Here is a 19,225-nt window from a genome sequence, read left to right as displayed (position 1 = left end):
GTGCCCTCTTTAATACCCATCACCAGGCTAACCCATCCCCCCACCCCCTCCCCTCTAGAACCCTCAGTTTGTTTCTCAGAGTCCATAGTCTCTCATGGTTTGTCTCCCCCTCCGATTTCCCCCCCTTCATTTTTTCCTTCCTACTATCTTCTTCTTTTTTTTAACATATAATGTATTATTTATTTCAGAGGTACAGGTCTGTGATTCAACAGTCTTACATAATTCACAGAGCTCACCATAGCACATACCCTCCCCAATGTCTATCACCCAGCCACCCCATCCCTCCCAACCCCCCACCACTCCAGCCACCCTCAGTTTGTTTCCTGAGATTAAGAATTCCTCATATCAGTGAGGTCATATGATACATGTCTTTCTCTGCTTGACTTATTTTGGTCAGCATAATACCCTCCAGTTCCATCCACGTGGATAAAGAAGATGTGGTGTATATATACAATGGAATATTATGCAGCCATCTAGAGGAATGAAATCTTGCCATTTGCAATGACGTGGATAAAAGCTGGTTCTTTGAAAAAGTAAACAAAATTGATAAACCCTTAGCCAGACTCGTTAAGAAATCAAGAGAAAGGACCTAAGTAAATAAAATCAGAAAGGAGATAGGACAAATAACCACTGACACCACAGAAATACAAAGGATTATAAGAGGACACTATGAAAAATTATAGGCCAAAAAAATTGAACAACCTAGAAGAAATGGATAAATTTCTAGAAACATGCAATCTTCCAAAACTGAGCCAAGCAGAAATAGAAAATCTGAGCAGATAGACTGCAAGTAATAAAATTGAATCAGTAATAAAAAAAAAAAAAACTACCAAAACATGACAGTCCAGGACTAGATAGATTCACCGGTGAATTCTACTAAATATATAAAGAAGATTTAATACCTATTCTCTTCAAACTATTCCAAAAAAAGAAGAGTAAGGTAAGCTTCCAAATGCATTCTACAAGGCCAGCATTACCTTGATATCAAAACCAGACAAAGACACCACAAAACCCACAGAAAACTACAGGTCAATATTCCTGATAAACATGCATGCAAAAATCCCCAACAAAATATTTGCAAACCACATACAACAATTTACTAAAAGGATCATTCAACAGGATCAAGTGGGATTTATTCTGGGGATGCCAGTATAGTCCAATATGTGCAAATCAATATGATACCACATCAACAAAGTGAAGGATAAAAGTCATATGATCATCTCAGTAGATGCAGAACGAGCACTTGACAAAGTACATCCATTCATAATAAAAACTCTCAAGAAAGTGGAGATAGAAGTAACATACCTCAACATAATAAAAGCCATGTTTGAAAAACCCACAGCTACCATCATACTCAATAGTGAAAAACTAAAATCTTTTCCTCTCAGATAAGGAACAAGACAAGGATGTCCCTTCTCACCACTTTTATTCAACGTAGTACTGAAAGTCCTAGCCACAGAAATCAGACAAGCTAAAAAAAATAACAGGTATATATATTTGTAAAGAAGTAGTTAAACTGCCACTATTTGCAGACAATAGGATGTTACACATAGAAAACTCACCAAAGACACCACCAAAAAATTATGAGAAATAATATATGAATTCAGTAAAGTTGCAGGATACAAAATTAATACCCATAAATTGGTAGGATTTCTATACACTAACAACGAAGTAGCAGAAAGAGAAATTAAGAAAACAACACTATTTACAATTGCAACCAAAAGAATAAAATATCTAGGAATAAACTTAACCAAAGAAGCAAAAGACTTGTACTCTAAAACCTATAAAACACTGATGAAAGAAATTGAAGATGACACAAAGAAATGGAGATATTCCATGCTCATGGATTAGAAGAATTAATATTGTTAAAATGTCCATATTCCCAAAGCAATCTACAGATTCAATACAATCATTCTCAAAATACCAACAGCATTTTCACAAAACTAGAACAAATAATACTAAAATTTGTATGGAACCACAAAAGGCCCTGAATAGACAAAGCAATCTTTAAAAAGAAAAACCAACTTGGAGGTATCACAATTCCAGATTTCAAGATATACTACAAAGCTGCAGTAGTAAAAAACAGTGTGGTATTGGCACAAAAATAGATCAAAAGAACAGAATAGAGAGCCCAGAAATAGACTCATAATTATATGGTCAATAAATCTATGACAAAGGAGGTAAAAATATACAATGAGAAAAAGACAGTTTCTTCAAGAAATGATGCTAGGAAAACTGGTCAGCTGCATGCAAAAGAATGAAATTAGACCACCTTTTAACACCATACATAAAAATAAACTCAAAATGGATTAAGGACCTAAATGTGAGGCTTGAAACCATAAAAATTATAGAAAATAATACAGGCAGTAACTTGTTTCGCATTGGCAATAGCAATGTTTTTTCTAGATATGTCTCCTAAGGCAAAGGAAACAAAAGGAAATATAAATTTCATCAAAACAAAAAGCAAAGAAAGTCAACAAAACAAAATGGCAACCTACTGAATGGGAGAAGATATTTGTAAATGATATATTCAATAAGAGGTTAATATCCAAAATATATAAAGAACTTATATAACAATGACAAATCAGCATTATCTTTATCATCATCATCTGCTCAAAAAGTGTGCAGAGGACCTGAATAGACACTTTTTTTTCCAAAGAAGATATCCAGATGGCCAAACAACACATAAAATCATGCGCAACATCACTAATCATCAGGGAAATGCAAATCAAAACCACAATGAGATATCACCTTACACCTGATAGAATGGCTAAAATCAAAAAGACAAGAAATAAATGTTGGCAAGGATGTGGAAAAAGGGGAACTTGTGCACTGTTGGTGGGAATGTAAATTGGTGCAGCCACTATGGAAAATAGTATGGAGATTCCTCAAAAAATGAAAAATAGAACTACTATATAATCCAGCTATTTCACTTCTGGGTATTAAAAAAAAAAAAAAAACTACCTCGAAAAGATATCTGCACTCTCATGTTCATTAAAGCATTGTTTAAAATAGTCAAGATATGGAAACAACCTGTGTCCATCAATGGATGAGTGGTGTGTATCAGTACTTATTCCTTTTCACACTTGATTAGTATTTTGTGGTATGAATATACCAGAGTTTATCCCTTCACCTGTTGGTGAACATTTGGGCTATTTCCAGTTTTTGGCTATTCCAAATAAAGCTGCTAGGAACATTCATGTACATTTCTTTGTATGAACATGTTTTGTTGCTTGTCTAGACTTAAGAAAGTGATAAAGAAATTGTTAGTAATACAGAGTAATCCTAAAAGGATTATCTAAAACCATTCTCTACTGTGAATTGTGCAAGACTGTTGAATCACAGATCTGTACTTCTGAAACAAATAATGCAATATATGTTAAGAAAAAGAAAAAAGAAGATAGCAGGAGGGGAAGAATGAAGGGGGGGAAATCGGAGGGGGAGATGAACCATGAGAGACAATGGACTCAAACTGAGGGTTCTAGAGGGGAGAGGGGTGGGAGGATGGGTTAGCCTGGTGGTAGGTATTAAAGAGGGCATGTTCTGCATGGAGCACTGGGTGTTATGCACAAACAATGAATCATGGAACACTACATCAAAAACTAATGATGTAATGTATGGTGATTAACATAACAATAAAAATTTAAAAAAATAAAAATAAAACCATTCTCTAGGGGCACCTGGGTAGCTCAGTCAGTTAAGCATCTGCCTTCGGCTCAGGTCATTGATCCCAGGGTCCTGGGATCAAGCCGCAAGTCGGGCTGCTTGCTCAGCGAGAAGTCTGCTTCTCCCTCTCCCTCTGCCTGCTGCTCCCCCTGCCTGTGCTCTCTCTCTCTCTCTCTCTCTCTGTCAAATAAATGAATAAAATCATTTAAAAAACAAAACCATTCTCTTGTGAATGGCATAAAACACTGAGAAACTCATGAAGTTCTTTTTATTTTGATAGTCTTCAATCTACTGTACTATGCCCTTTAGATACAAATGCGAGCTGGTCATCTCTACTAGTAGGGTATAGTACCATGGGAATGACTTTGAATATGTCCAGAGGCAAGACAATACAGTAGTAAACAGATGCAAATGGTAGATTGGAGTTTGCACATGCACATGAGCCATAATTTAGAAAAGCCTGGATTGATTTCATTTCAGGTTATTTGCTTAATCAATGCAGAGATCCCTCACATACCTTTTGGAAGAGGAGGTGTCCACACCCTTGCACACATTGAGTCTCACTATCTGACACAAAAGCTAATCAGAGTATTGCATACTCTCTCTTCAGAGTACTCTCTTCAGAGTATTGCATATGATGGTTAGTTTTCCTGTTTTAGCCATTGAAAAAAGAATATTCAGGATATTTATGCAGCATTTGCATAAAAAACTAGACCTCTGAAATATCTGTCTCTTGCATTTATTTAACAAGAACATGTCTGATGGGAGAGTGAAAACATTTCCAGAAGAAATTGCTGCTATGTTTAGTACCCATTGTATAGTGTCATACACTGCTGGTGGGAGTGTAAAATGGTGCAGCCACTTTGGATAACAGTCTGGCAGTTCCTCAAATCATTAAGTGTATGTTTAGTACCCATTGTATAGTGCCAAAAGGAAAGGGCAGAATCTGTCATTTTTGATAGACCACCTCAAGGAAGTCCCTTTTTGCACATTACTATAATTGTCTTTCTTCATTAAAATCAAACCAGACCTTAGCACCCACATGCTAGGAATTACTAAAAGGTATTTTATTTGGTATATTCTTCAACATAGCCCAAAAGAATAACAACCAGAATTTATGTGTATAAATGTATATACTGGTAGTTTTAGGAACTGGGATTATTTATAATAATGTTTATCACAGTCTCTGGGATTTTTCTGCCATCTGGTTTGATGTCCCTTAATACCTTCAATTTCATGGGAATGAAGAGCAATAAGGCATAGAAAAGACCCTGTGTTCAGGTTTAGAGAACACAGCGCCTGCTTGGATAAATCACACCTACTTTAGAATCCAGGAAATATTTATAGAGCATTGATAGAGAAGGCTATTACCACATAGGAGCTCATAAATTTAAAAAGGACATGAAATTGGCAGAGCCAAAATTAACATTTATCTATCCTATTATCCACATCAGATTATGCTTCAAATTTAGGCTTCTTGAAGACCAAGCCTCAGAAGGAAAACACCACCATGCTAAATTTGGATGGGATTTTTGTGAGCTTTGTTTTTTTCTTGTTGTTTTGTTTTGTTGTTGTTTTTTGTGTGGGTTTTTTCTGTTTTTTGTTTTTGATAGGACTTTTGAATTCACCAAGTACTTTTGTAAACACTGTCTTACCTGAGCTTCCTGAATATTACCATCCTTATTACATGTATAAAAGTTAGTTTATAAAAAGTTAGGTTATCTGCCCAGGGCCAGATAATCTGCTTTTTCATGATAGATCCAAAACCAGGATCCAAATCTCCTGTGCGCATTCCACTCTACCAGACTATCTTTCATTTTTACATAAACTTGTATCACAGAGCATATGTTCAAAGCAACAATGAATAACCTTGTTTCAGGTCTGTGTTAGATATCTATGACAGACTATTGATACCAAAGGCTTTGACATAATTGAATGATCCCAAAGGTCCACAGCATGTCATTTTGCTGAGATATAAATTTGCACTATAGAAAGATCAATATACAAGTGATTATGAGAGCTGTAGTGAGCTGTAGTGATTTTGAGAACTGTAGACATTATGTGATTATGAGAACAAATTCACCATGTACTCTACAAGGAAAAATATTTTTGAAATTTCTTTATCTGGTGCTTCAATGAGGGCAAAAAATGCATGTTATAGAGAAAATTATAGGCTACATTATGATTTATGAATGGGGGATTCTTTTGTGAGAATTGTCTAGACTGTGCTCTTTACACTATTCTTCCCTTATTAATCTACTTTACAAGAAGAAAATAAAATCAATATCAGCAAAAAATAATTGCTTATATATTTGATGATAAATTTATAATTAAAGCTTTTAGCTATAATCACAAAGATGAATAATAAAAAATGCTGCAGTATTGCCTAGAATTGTTTAAATACTATAAATAACTCCAAGAATATAAAAGGCATGTTTAGACTGTTTTCCTTGCATGTACTTTTTATAAATATTTTTTTAAAGACTATTTGTCAGAGTGAGAGAGACAGAGCACAAGCAGGGGGAGCAGCAGGCAGAAGATAGAAGCAGGCTCCCTGCTGAGCAAGGAGCCTGACATGGGACTCAGGACCCTGGGATCATGACCTGAACTGAAGGCAGATGCTCAACTGACTGAGCCACCCAGGCACCCTATAAATATTTTTTAATTAAAAATTCTTCCTTTGATTTGCATTATCCAATTTTTCTTAGAATGATAATCATCAAAATAAACAAATTTCCCCTATGCAATCTTAATAATAATGGATAGTCTATTATTATTTTCTCACCAATAAAAATTAACTTATACTTTTGATTAATGTTAACTTCAAAGGGAAGTCCAAGTAATCAGTAATTAATACTCTCAAAAAAGAAAAATAAAAGAGAATTGTTTCCATTTGATTTCTTCCTGTTAGTTCCTAGAAGGGAGGCAGTAAAAATAAGCAGTTCTAAAAACTGATTAATTTTCTTTACTTTTTCATTTTTGATAACATCTTAATTTTTAAACTTCCCAGAAGCTCTTGTGACTAATTTTTTTTCTTATGTGCAGTGATAAGATGATTGGAAGAAGACTTGAAAATGGGTCACCTCTGAGCTTTCCTTTGGATGTTAAACAGTCCTTTTCTGTCTCCCAGTGATAACCAGGGGCCATTTGTTCAATTATTTTTCTCTGTCATCCTCAGGTAAGCCTCTGAACATCCCTTGCAAAGCATTCTTTGGATTCAGTGGAGAGTCCGGGCCAATGATCTACTGGATGAAAGGGGAGAAGTTTATTGAAGAACTGGCAGGGCACATTAGAGAAGGTGAAATAAGGTACAGAACTTGAATTGGTTATTTTTCTTTGCTCTCTTTGCAGTTAAGCAATGGAACATCCTAGAAGAGCTTCTGCCTGGGATTTTAATTGCAACTCCAAATCATTCCATTTTCTAAAAGCTGATCTGGTGGAGAGAGTGAGGCTGACTTCCCTAAGAAATGTAAATGTGTAAGCTCCTAATAAGGAGGTTTTCTCAGGTTCTAAAAATATACCATGGAGTGTAATGACCCCCTCAAAGCTGCTTAAGCAAATTCCTTTGAGTTTCCAAAGCTTAGGCCACTGTTACTCGATCCAGCCATAGCAAATATCCAAACTTTGTAGGTGACTCCTGAGACCACTGGGCAAATGCTTATTTACTCCCTAGGAACAGACAACGTTCATATGTCATAGGTGTAAAGCCACAGTGACAGTAGTAAGCTACTACTTGCCAAAATAACTGTTGACTCTTGTTGAATAGTGTTTATTTTTCCCAGTACCCACTGCTCATCCTGAAAGTGAGTTTCAAGTTAGCACCACCCTATACATCTTTTCACTCTCCTGTCACAGATACATTCGTGGTACATAGACATCTATTCTATTGGTTTTCTAATCCTATTTAATACAATGTCATTTGTACAAATAAAGAATAAGTAATTTTTCCTACCTCAACCAGACTATGGGATTGCCCTTTGATTTCAGAGGTGGTGATATATAGTGTACATTTTTCATTCCAATAGGAGTTGGGACCCTTCTCCTTCCACCCCCATTAAGAATCTTTTAGTGGAAGCCAATCCAATATTTCAGTGCAACTAATGTTAAAATGCATTCTTTTACTTTTTATTAAATATATAGCAGTGCAAAAGAAACAAGTACACTTTATATGATTTTCTATGATTAAATATAATTTATTATAACTACCATGACAGTTTTTCCTCATGTGTCCACCCAGTAACTCTACTCCAGAGGATCATAATTTTGAGGATCCATGAACCCTCTGAGAGCCTATGCATAATATTGACTATATGAGCTTATTTCTAGGAAAAAGTACATGAAAGGTATCTGAGTTAGTCATTTGTCATCGGGGAAATGCAAATTAAAACCCTGTGATAACACTTTATACTCACTAGGCTGGCTATAATCAGAAAGATTATAACAAGTGTAGGCTTGGATGTGGAGAAATTGGAATCCTCATACACTGCTGGTGGGAGTGTAAAATGGTGCAGCCACTTTGGATAACAGTCTGGCAGTTCCTCAAATCATTAAGTGTATAGTTATCAACAATTCCCCTCCTAGGTATGTAATCAAGAAAAATCAAAACATACACCCACACAAAAACTTATACTTGTTCATTGCAGCATTATTCATAATAGACAAAATGTAGAAATAACCTAAATGTCTATCAACTGATGAATGGATAAATAAAATGTGGTATATTCATACAATGAAATCTTATTCAGGCATAGAAAAGAATGAATAATGTACTGATATGCACTACAACATGGATGAACCTCGAAAACATACTCCGTGAAAGAAGCCAGTGGGCGGGAAAAAAACCTACATACTATATGCTTTCATTTATATGAAATGTCTAGAATAGGCAAATCTATAAAGACAGAAAGTAGATTAGTGGTTGCTTAGGGCTGGGGGGATGGAGGGATAAGGGTAAAGACTTAAAGTATATGGGTGATTTTTTAGGGGTGAGGTGGAAACAATATAACATAAAATGCACTGTTTTAAAGTGTCCGATTTAGTGACACTTAGTTCATTCACAATGTTGTGCAACCACAACCACTATCTAGTTCCAGAAAATTTTCATCACCCCAAAACCCTGTACCCATTAAGCAGTCTGAAGCTTCATTTTGAGGTGATGAAAATGTTACAAAATTGACTGTGCCAATGGTTGCACAAATCTGAGAATATACTAAAAAACAGTGAATTGTACATTTTAAATGGATGAATTATATTGTATGTAAATTATATCTCAATAAAGCTGTTCAAAAAAACTTCCAATCAATTGCCTGGCTCACAACAGATGTTCAGAAAAATAATGGTATTTATAAATAATTCTTAGCTCTTAATTCCCATTTTAAGTTTAAGTTTCCTAATTACTAACACTTTATTAGCAAATTTCAAGTTAAGGTTTATGAAATTAATGCAACTGAATTTCCTTTAAGTTATTTTAGAAGATACATGTTTAGAATTATTCTCAATGTATTTTCCTATAAAAGACTTTAAGGATTACTCTTTATTTTTCAAAAAAAGAAACTGACCACCAAAGGACAAGTGGTAGGTACAATGGTACACGGTAGCAAAATTTCCACTACCAAAAAGCTCAGAACTATGTTTAATGATCAAGGGTAGTAGTTATATGAACCTAAGATAATTATCTCTCTTGTGTATGACTGGATTGTTCTAAATAAATAGATTTAATGGAGGTATAATTGACATACAGTAAACAACACACAATTTAAACCATACAAATTGTAAGGGCTGATATGTGTATCCACCTATGAAACTATCACCATAATCAAAATAATGAACATATAAATCGCCCACAAGTTTCTCTTTTGTAATCCCTCCTGCCCTACTTCCACAACATTGATCTGTCACTATAAATCGGTTTGCATTTTCTAGAATTGTATATAAATATAATAATGCAGTACATTTTTTTAATCTGGATTATTTCAGTTAACACAATTATTTTGAGATTCATCCATCTTGTTAAATGTAGCAACAGTTCATTCTTTTTATTGCTGAGTAGTATTCCATTATATGGATATAAACAGTCTGGTCACTTCTTGAAGGATATTTGGGTTGTTTGCAGTTTATGGGCTATTCCAGATAAAGCTGCTATGAACATTCACTTATGCATCTTTGCATGCCCATATATTTCCTTTTTTTTCTTGAGTAAATACCAAGACATGGAATGGTTGAATTATATAGTAAGTGTACATTTAAGTTTATTAGTTCATTTTTAGCTCTGTTTTAAAAGCAATTTTTAGAATAACTTTAGATTTACAGAAAAATTGTGAAGATAAGGTCTTAGTCTGCTTGGGCTGCTAACACAAAAATTCCATAGACTAGGTGACTTAAACAACAAATATTTATTTCTTATGGTTCTGGAGACTAGAAAGTTCAAGATAAGGCACCAGCAGATTTAATGTCTGATGAGAGCCTACTTCCTCATTCACAGATGGTCATCTTCTCTCTATACCCTCACATGTCCTCGCATGATGGAAAAGGCAAGAAAACTCTCCAGAGTTTCTTTTGTAAGGACACTAATCCCATTCATTAGGGCTCCTCTCTCATGACCTAATCACCTCCCAAAAAGCCCCACCTCTTAATACCATCACATTAAAAGTTAAAATTTCAATATATGAATGTTTGTTTTGGGGGGAGCTACAAACATTGAGTCCATAGCAGATAGTATAGAGAGTTTCTACATACCTCATACCCAGTTTTCCCTGTTATTAATATCTTAGTTACTATTACAATTAATGAGCCAAAATTGATATATTATCATTAACTGAAGTCTATATTTTATTCAAATTTCATTAGCTTTTACCTACTACTCTTTTTTTCTCCAGGATTATTTAACTTTTTAAGAATCTGCCAAACTATATTCTGAAGTGGTTACACCATTTTACAAAAGAAAAGTTAGGCACCACTGCTGCTCTCTAACAGCAAATGGTTAGAATGGTGAGAGAAAAAGCATACATATATGAAATAGTTCAGTCTAGTCCAAGCTACTTTATTAGGTACAAATGAACCAACATTTAGTACCATAGGAAGTCAACATTTCAGGACTTGCAAAATGCCATTGTTTATTCGATTTTGTTACATCCTCTTTCTCCACTCTCCCCAACCCTCCCCGTAAAAAAAGGATACATGTCTATATTTGCAGTGGAGGAAAGTAACATGGAACTTGTTTTGAAAATTTTACAAAACCCTTCTAGCTAACTAGAGATACCTTCAGAGAAGTATAAACAAAGAGGCAGGGTTTTCTAGCCAAGATAAACACGTAGTCAGCAATTTTGTAATATTAATTATGTGATCTTGATCTATTTGAGAGCTTGTGTGGGTGCAGGAATTCTTTCAGGATATGGCCATTTATGTTAACACAGGAGTTACTTACTAGATTCTGTCTTCTAGCCTTCAAAACCAATGTCCTTGAAAGAAAGTATATAAGATTTTTACACAGCATGGCAGATTGGAACAAATCTGGTAGTTTATTTAAAAAATACTAATCATACCATTAGTTCAACCAAGAGAAGATCTGCATTCTTTCATAGCCCACACATTTTCTCCAAAGAGAACAGTTCTGATGGTAGAATGCTGAAAATGTAAGTTGAGGATTCCTCTGGAAAGCATTTCTGGAAACAAAATTTCCTTCTGGTTGCATGGTTCTCCCTCAGGGTATTGTATTTGTTTCAATTTTAGTTGAATCATAGCTCTTATGTTGTGCATGCATGTCAGAAGTGCACTGCCCCAGAGATCTAAGAAGTGGGGATGTAAATAAATTGCTCCCAAGCAGTTGACTTGTGGAGAACCTGCCACAGAGGCACTGTATCTGGCAGGAGGACTGGCCAACTGCCTAGGTTCTCAATTTCCTGGGCAGCGGCTTGATCCTAGAAGTATGTGTTGCAACTTTTTTTTTCTCTTACTATTGCCCCTGAGGAATAGAGAACTTTGGGGGGAAAAAAAGAAGCCTACCTAGGGAAAAAGCTTGGGTATTTACCAAAGGCTTGCTGAAATAATGTCACTCAGACTACAGTAAATGCAACTTCTGTACAAAGCAGTCCCCCGGCAGCTTGACTAGTATATTTGATCAAATCCTGAGGAGGGTTTTGGAGTTATCATTTGTTTGCTGTCTGGGTTATTTTTTTTCTCTCTCTCTGGGTTACTTTGACCACAGTGGCTCCTTGCATCTCCTGACTTGCAACCTGTTGTCAAAGCACTCAGACTGCACTCTGGGCATACAGATTCTCCTTTATGTCCCTTTAGCAGAAATTGGCATAGCCCTCCCAATTCTCTGATGTTGCTAAGAGACTGAGCCTTAAGGAAATCTGAACCCAAATGTAGTACCATTCACAACTCCCACCCTATCTCATACAACTGCATCCCAGATTTTCCAGTGACCCCAGAAGATGTCATCTGTAGGGATGTCAAAGGAATTTGGTATGTGCCATAGCATAAGCTGCAATTGTGCAAATTTGGTTATTGTCTTCTACCAGTTTAAAGTCATTTCAACGAGCTGCTCTCTATAAGCTCTACCATGTCTATTCAGAGAAGTCAAATAATCATTGGGAAGAGACCCACTGGAAATCATCATTAGGAAAGGACATCCTAATTTCTGTCCCTCTATTAAAGCTCAGTGGGAAGAATTTGCAAACTGGCATAAAAGAGTTCATGAAAAGGAGTAGTAGTCTTTGGGTGTGAGCATTCTCAAAAGGCCAATCCAGTTCCATGTCTTTACAGAACTTACTTTTAATTAATATTATCAGAGTCTTGAGAATTAAAAAAATAAAATAATTTGCTAGTGAGGTATGTATTCAACAGTCCTAGTAAAAAATGTCAGAGAAATTGAACTCACCCTATTAAACAACAACAATAAAAATAGTTTCTAAGCTTGCCTGCAGAATTAATTGCATCTGATTGTAAAAGGAGACTGCATGAATTTCGATGCAATTGCTTTGCTCCAATGGAGAGTAATTTTTGATTATAAATCTCACTTTACAAATCTTCCTATCAATATCTGTTTTTCCCCTTAGGCAATACCACAAAACGTTTACCAAATCTTTTGTAATTTTTGAGCTGAAAAACATATTCAATTTATCTTAAGGTTTTTCAAACAAGCTTCTTAAAATGCAAAAATTTTATTTACTTTCAATTCCTGAAAGGCTACAAGTTGTATACGGGCTTTGTTTGGTTTTAGTTTTGTTTTCTTCACTCCTACTTCCACCACTTTCTGGCCTTCTGTTTCCATCTGTTCGCCTTAACATCCTTTCCTTGAATGAGTAAAATGCTTTTAACAAAGAAGGGAATGTGGTACAGGTACGAAAAGATTTTATTCTTGAAATAAAGCAACCCTATATTAAAGATGCAAAGTAACCTTTTAATAACTAATCGATTAAAAAAAATATGGAGCTGTGAATACATAGTTTGTCTCCCAAGTATAAACTATTGAAGTCCCAAGCAGCCCGAGGCAAAATATGTGCTCTGTTTTGGCAACCTCCCATCATACTTTTTCAGTGCTTTGAAGCACTCCATCTGCTCTGGCCTTCCTCAAATTGAGCTAACACACACACACACACACACACACACACACACACACACACACACACCCCGTCTCTCCTTTTCCTCCATTCTCAGCTCATCTCATTGGAATAAGGAACACTGATCAATCACTTTGCCTTTGATTTAAATAAGTTTCAAATCTTATGACCCATATGTGAATGTAGATTTTGTAAGTCATGAGGAGGCTTCAGTGGAAATGTAAACTTCATAAGCAGCATAGTTTTACCTAGGAGCAATCTTAATTGCCAGTTATCTGAAGGATGAATTTTAGAGGAGTGATGACTCCTCTTCACAGTTGTAGTTCCACAGTGGATCTTAGCCTTGACCTATACATAAAATATTTAAAGCCTACCTAACATATTTGTTATATCTCTTCTTTTACTGAGCAGACTCTAGATGTCCAGTATCAAATATAATATCTTATATTATAAGCTACTCTAGACAAGAATCTATAATTAGCAAATAATAATAATAATAATTAATAATAAATCCTCTTCATTTTTTTTACTACACAGTAAATTACAAAAGCATTTTGGCATCCTTAATAACATTGGGATTTTCATGATAGTCATCTGAGATAAAGAGTATCGATGTAGTCCATATATACAATGGAATATTACTCAGCCATCAGAAAGGATGAATACCCAACTTTTACATCAATATGGATGGGACTGGAGGAGATTATGCTAAGTGAAATAAGTCAAGCAGAGAAAGTCAATTATCATATGGTTTCACTTATTTGTGGAACATAAGGAATAGCATGGAGGACATTAGGAGAAGGAAAGGAAAAATGAAGGGGGGCGGAAATTGGAGGGGGAGACAAACCGTGAGAGACTATGGACTCTTAGAAACAAACTGAGGGTTCTAGAGGGGAGGGGGTTGGGGGGATGGGTCAGCCTGGTGATGGGTATTAAGGAGGGCACGTACTGCATGGAGCACTGCTTGTTACACGAAAACAATGAATCGTGGATCACTACATCAAAAACTAATGATGTATTGTATGGTGACTAACATAACATAATAAAATAAAATAAAATTTAAAAATAAATAAATAAATAAATAAATAAGTGGGAAAAAAGAGTATCACTTTATTTTACAGAATAAAAAAAATTGGTTTAGAGATTGAGGAAGAGCTGTCCCTGGGCAGTTTGTTTACTGTTCCAGTGGAGCTAGACTGAATTCATCAAAACACAACTAGCAAGAATCTTCAGTTGCCCAGAATGGTTTGTTGTACACCACATTTAGGATGCAGAGTCAAAACTTGCCCGGGACTGAAAGAGTGAAAATCAGTCTGAACTGAGAATAAGCAGTCCTGCTATTAATCAGCCTGGGAGGACAGACAGATAAAGCCAGCTGCAAAGTTAACAGAAAACACTTTTTCTCCCAAGGTCATGCAGCAATTGTAAAATGCCATAACGACCCCCACCTCTTTTGAGTGACTACTGCTTTCTTACCAGTGATGCCCCACAACTACTTTTCTATTTTCATATATTACTGGGAATACCCAATTGCTAAGCCATCCTTGCCTCATGACAGTTCTCAACCCCTAGTCAATCCTCCCTTCTCCCAATCCTACCTTAAAAATCCCAACCAATCCAGAATTTATCAGGGCTTCCCTAGACTCTACTCAAAATCATTCAGTGGAAATCCAAACATTACAAAAGATGCTTTCTTCCTACCTTCAATTGAGGAATGATCCACAGTTATTTTGAAGTGTCCCACCTACAATGCATTCAGTCAATAAGTCTGATTTTGTCAGACTATAGGTTTGATCCTGGTCACTAATAAGGCTTTAATAGGTACTTTAAAAATGACATTAAAAGAAAGAATTTGTTTAAGAGCTTTTTAGAAGCATACTCCTATTCTTGATATTCTCAATCATCATTCCTGGACAATGATTACTCATACTTATAATAATAACCCAGAGACTGTGCAAGATACCTAGACATCATAAGAGGGCTCAGTTTGGTTTAAGGGACCATTTAGGATGAATAGTAATTGGAATTAGATATTTTATTTTATTTTATTTTGGGGGAATCAAATCTCTTCACTTTATTTCATGCTAGATTTTTAAAATTTTCCAGCTTTGTTGAGGTATAAATATAAAAATTGTGTGTATTTAAGATATACAACATAATGTTTTGGTATACGTATACATTACAAATCAAGTTAAACCATAATCAAGCTATTAACTTATCCACCACCATACATACTTACCAGTTTTGTGTGTGTGTGTGGTGAAAACACTTGATATTTACTCTCTTAGCAAATTTCAAGTATACAGTAAACTTATTACTAACTATAGTCATCATGCTGTATATTAGGTCTCTAGAACTTACTCATTATATACCTGAATGACCAGCATCTCCTCATTTCTTCCTCCATCTCTGGGTAACCACCATTCTATTCTGTTACTATGAGTTTGGTATTTTTAGATTTCACATATAAATGATATCATATCATATAGTATATTTCATTTTCTGACTTATTTCGCTTTGCATACTATTCTTCAGATTCCCTTATGTTGTTGCAAATGGCAAAGTTTCCTTATTTTTTAAGACTGAATAATATTTCATTGTATATATAAACTACATTTTTTTAAACCATTCCTCCATTGATGGACACAGGCTGTTTCCGTATCTTGGCTATTATATAATGCTGCAATGAACATGAGAGTGAAAATACCTGAGATCTTTATTTCGTTTCCTTTGCATATATACCCAGAAGTGGGATTGCTGGGTCATATGGTAGTTTTATTTTTAATTTTTTGAGGAATATCTGGATTGATGTCCATAGCGACTGCAACCAATTTTATTCCAACCGACAGTGGACAGGGTTCCCTTTTATCCGTATCCTAGCCAGCAATTTTCATCTTTTGTCTTTCTGATAATAGCCATTCTAACAGGTGGGAGATGATATCTCATTTTGATTTTGATTTGCATTTCCCTGATGATAGTGAAGATGAGCAACTTTTTATATACCCATTGGCCATTTATATGTCTTCTTTGGAGAAATATTTATTCAGGTCTTTTGCCCACTTTTAATAAGGTTATTTGTTTTGTTTTGTTTTTATATTGAGTTGTAAGAGTTCCTTATGTGTTTTGGGTTTTAACCCCTTATAAGATATATAGTTTGCAAATATTTTCTCCTATTCCCTAAGTTACCGTTTCACTCTCTTTTTTTTTTCCAGAGAAAGAGCGGGAGGGAGGGGAAAGAGGAGAGGGAGAGAGAGAATCTTTTTGTTTTTAAATATCCAAAATATATTTTAAAAATGTATACAATTCAATAACAAAAAAACACAATAATCCTATTTAAAAATAGGCAGAGGATTTGAAAGGACATTTCTCCAAAGAAGACATACTAATGGCCAAAGGGCACATGAAAAGATACTCAGCATCACTAATCTTCAAAGAAAGGTAAATTAAAACCACAATGAGATATCACAGTACACCTCTAAGAATGGCTAGTATCAAAAAGACAAGAAATAACAAGTGTTGGCAGGCATGTGGAGAAAAGGAACCCTTGTGCACTGTTGGTGGGAATGCAAACTGGTGCAGCCACTGTGGAAAACAGTATGGAGGTTCCTCAAAAAATTAAAAATAGAACTACCATATTATCCAGCAATTCCTACTGGGTATCTATCCAAAGAAAATAAAAACACTAATTCAAAAAGATATATGCACCTTCATGCTTATTGCAGCATTATTAATAATAGCCAAGATACAGAAACAACCTGTGTCCATCTTTGGGTGAATAAATATTTCTCAAACAATTATGCAGTGCTAGGTACTGGTATATAACTATCACCTTTGACTAGCATTCTCTAGGTGACTTTTATTGTTAATTTTATTTTATTATGTTATGTTAATCACCATACATTACATCATTAGTTTTTGATGCAGTGTTCCATGATGCATTGTTTGTGTATAACACCCAGTGCTCCATTCAATACGTGCCTTCTTTAATACCCATCACCGGGCTAACCCATGCCCCCACCCCCCTCCTTAAGCAGGCTCCACGTCCAGTGCATAGCCCAATGTGGGGCTCCATTTCACAACCATAAGACCATGACCTGAGCTGAAATCAAGAGTCAGGTGCTTTTCCAACTGAGCTACCCAGGTGCCCCTTCCACTCTCTTTTTTGATAGAAATATAATTGACATACATTATATTAGTTTCATGTGTACAACCTAATGATTTTATATTTGTATATATTGCAAAATGATCACCACGATAAGTCCAGTTACATTTGTCACCATACATACAAATTTTTTTCTTATAATGAGCAATTTTAAGAATTACTCTATTAGCAACTTTCAAATATATAACACAGTATTATTAACTGTAGTTGCCATGCTGTACATTACATCCCCATCACTTATGTATATTGTAATTGGAAATTTGTACCTTTTAATTCCCTTCACTCATTTCGCCCACCCTTCAACCCTCTGCCTCTCCACCAATTTGGTCTTTGTATCTATGAGCTTGTGTTTTTTTTTCTTTTTTTAGATTCCACATATAAAGGAGATGATATGGTATTTTAGAAACTTTTTAGTTTGATGCACTTGTCTTTCTTTTTTGTTTGTTGTTTGTTTTGCTTTTCTTTCCTGTGCTTTTGGTATCTTATACAAAAAAAAAAAAATCATTGCCTAGACCAATGTCAAAAAGTTTTTCCCTATGTTTTCTTCTAGTAGTTTTATGGTTTCACATTTTATGTTTCTCTTTAATCCTTTTTGGATTAATTTTTGTATATGATGTGAGATACGGTTCCAATTTTATTCTTCTGTATGTGGATATAAAGTTTTTCCAATACTACCTACCGAAGAGACTATCCGTTCCCCATTCTGTATTTTTGACATGCTTTTTGAAGATCTGTTGACTATGGGTTGTGGATTTATTTCTCAGTGCCCTATACTGTTCTGTCTATATTTTTATTTTTATACTAATCCATACTGTTTTGGTTACTGTAGCTTTGTGATATAATTTGAAATCAGGAATTGCAATCCCTCCAGTTTTGCTCTTCCTGTTCAAGATTGTTTTAGCTATTTGGAGTCTTTTATGGTTCCATATATTTTAAGATATTTTTACTATTTCTATAAAAAAATGCCACTGGGATTTTGATAGGGGTTACACTGAATCTATAGACCACTCTGGATGGTTTAGACATTTTAACAATATTAATTCTTCCAATATATGAATACAGATGTCTTTCCATTTATCTGTGTTTTCTTCAATTTCTTTCATCACCATTTTATAATTTTCACTATACACATCATTCACCTCTTTGGTTAAGTTTATTCCTAAGTACTTTATTATTTTTGTTGCCAATGGATGGTATTATTTGCTTAATTTCCTTTTTGTGCCTTCTCTGGTTTTATTTGAACATTTTATGTGCTTTTATTTTCGCTTGTCTCTTAGCATATCAATTGTACTCTTACAAAATTTAGCGGTAGGCCTACAGTTTGCAATATATATTTATAACTAATCTAAGTCCACTTTCAAATAATACTATACTGCTTCACATGTAGTGCAGGTACCTTAAAACAGTCATTAATTTCACTTATCCATAAACTATAATCACCAAATACATTGATGTTATTGTTTTCACATTTTTAACTTTATTAAAATGATCCACAAATATAATTGTATATATTTAAAGTGTACAATGTGATTTGATATACATATATATTGTAGAATGATTATCAAGATCAAGATAATTAACACATCCATCAGCTCACACTGTTAACATAATTAACTCTTTTTTTAAATGAGGTGAGAAAGTCTAAGATCTACTCCAAACAACTTTCATGTATACAATACCATATTATTAACTATAGTAACCATGCTGTATAATAGATCCTCTGAACTTATTTTTGCTATAACTGCTATTTTCTATTATTGTTCTAAACAAAATGTGACATGTTAGATAAATCATGAATAGAAAAAAACAAAATATTTTATCTTCACTTATTTCT

At 34.8% G+C, this 19,225-nt stretch overlaps 1 protein-coding gene across 3 annotated transcripts in view; it reads left to right on the top strand.

The window, feature by feature from the left end:
- Positions 1 to 19,225, top strand: part of IL1RAPL2 (interleukin 1 receptor accessory protein like 2) — a 1,158,042-nt gene that overhangs the window by 1,095,081 nt on the left and 43,736 nt on the right. For all 3 annotated transcript variants that reach the window (XM_078065458.1, XM_078065459.1, XM_078065457.1), the window contains one exon: positions 6,845 to 6,974. In XM_078065458.1, coding sequence (XP_077921584.1) covers positions 6,845 to 6,974 — 130 coding nt within the window. The remainder of the gene's footprint in view (positions 1 to 6,844; positions 6,975 to 19,225) is intronic.

Source organism: Halichoerus grypus, chromosome X (assembly GCF_964656455.1).
Source record: "Halichoerus grypus chromosome X, mHalGry1.hap1.1, whole genome shotgun sequence".
NCBI classification, from domain to species: domain Eukaryota; kingdom Metazoa; phylum Chordata; class Mammalia; order Carnivora; family Phocidae; genus Halichoerus; species Halichoerus grypus.
Note: the sequence above shows the minus strand (reverse complement) of the source record. Positions and strands in the feature narration are given on the sequence as shown.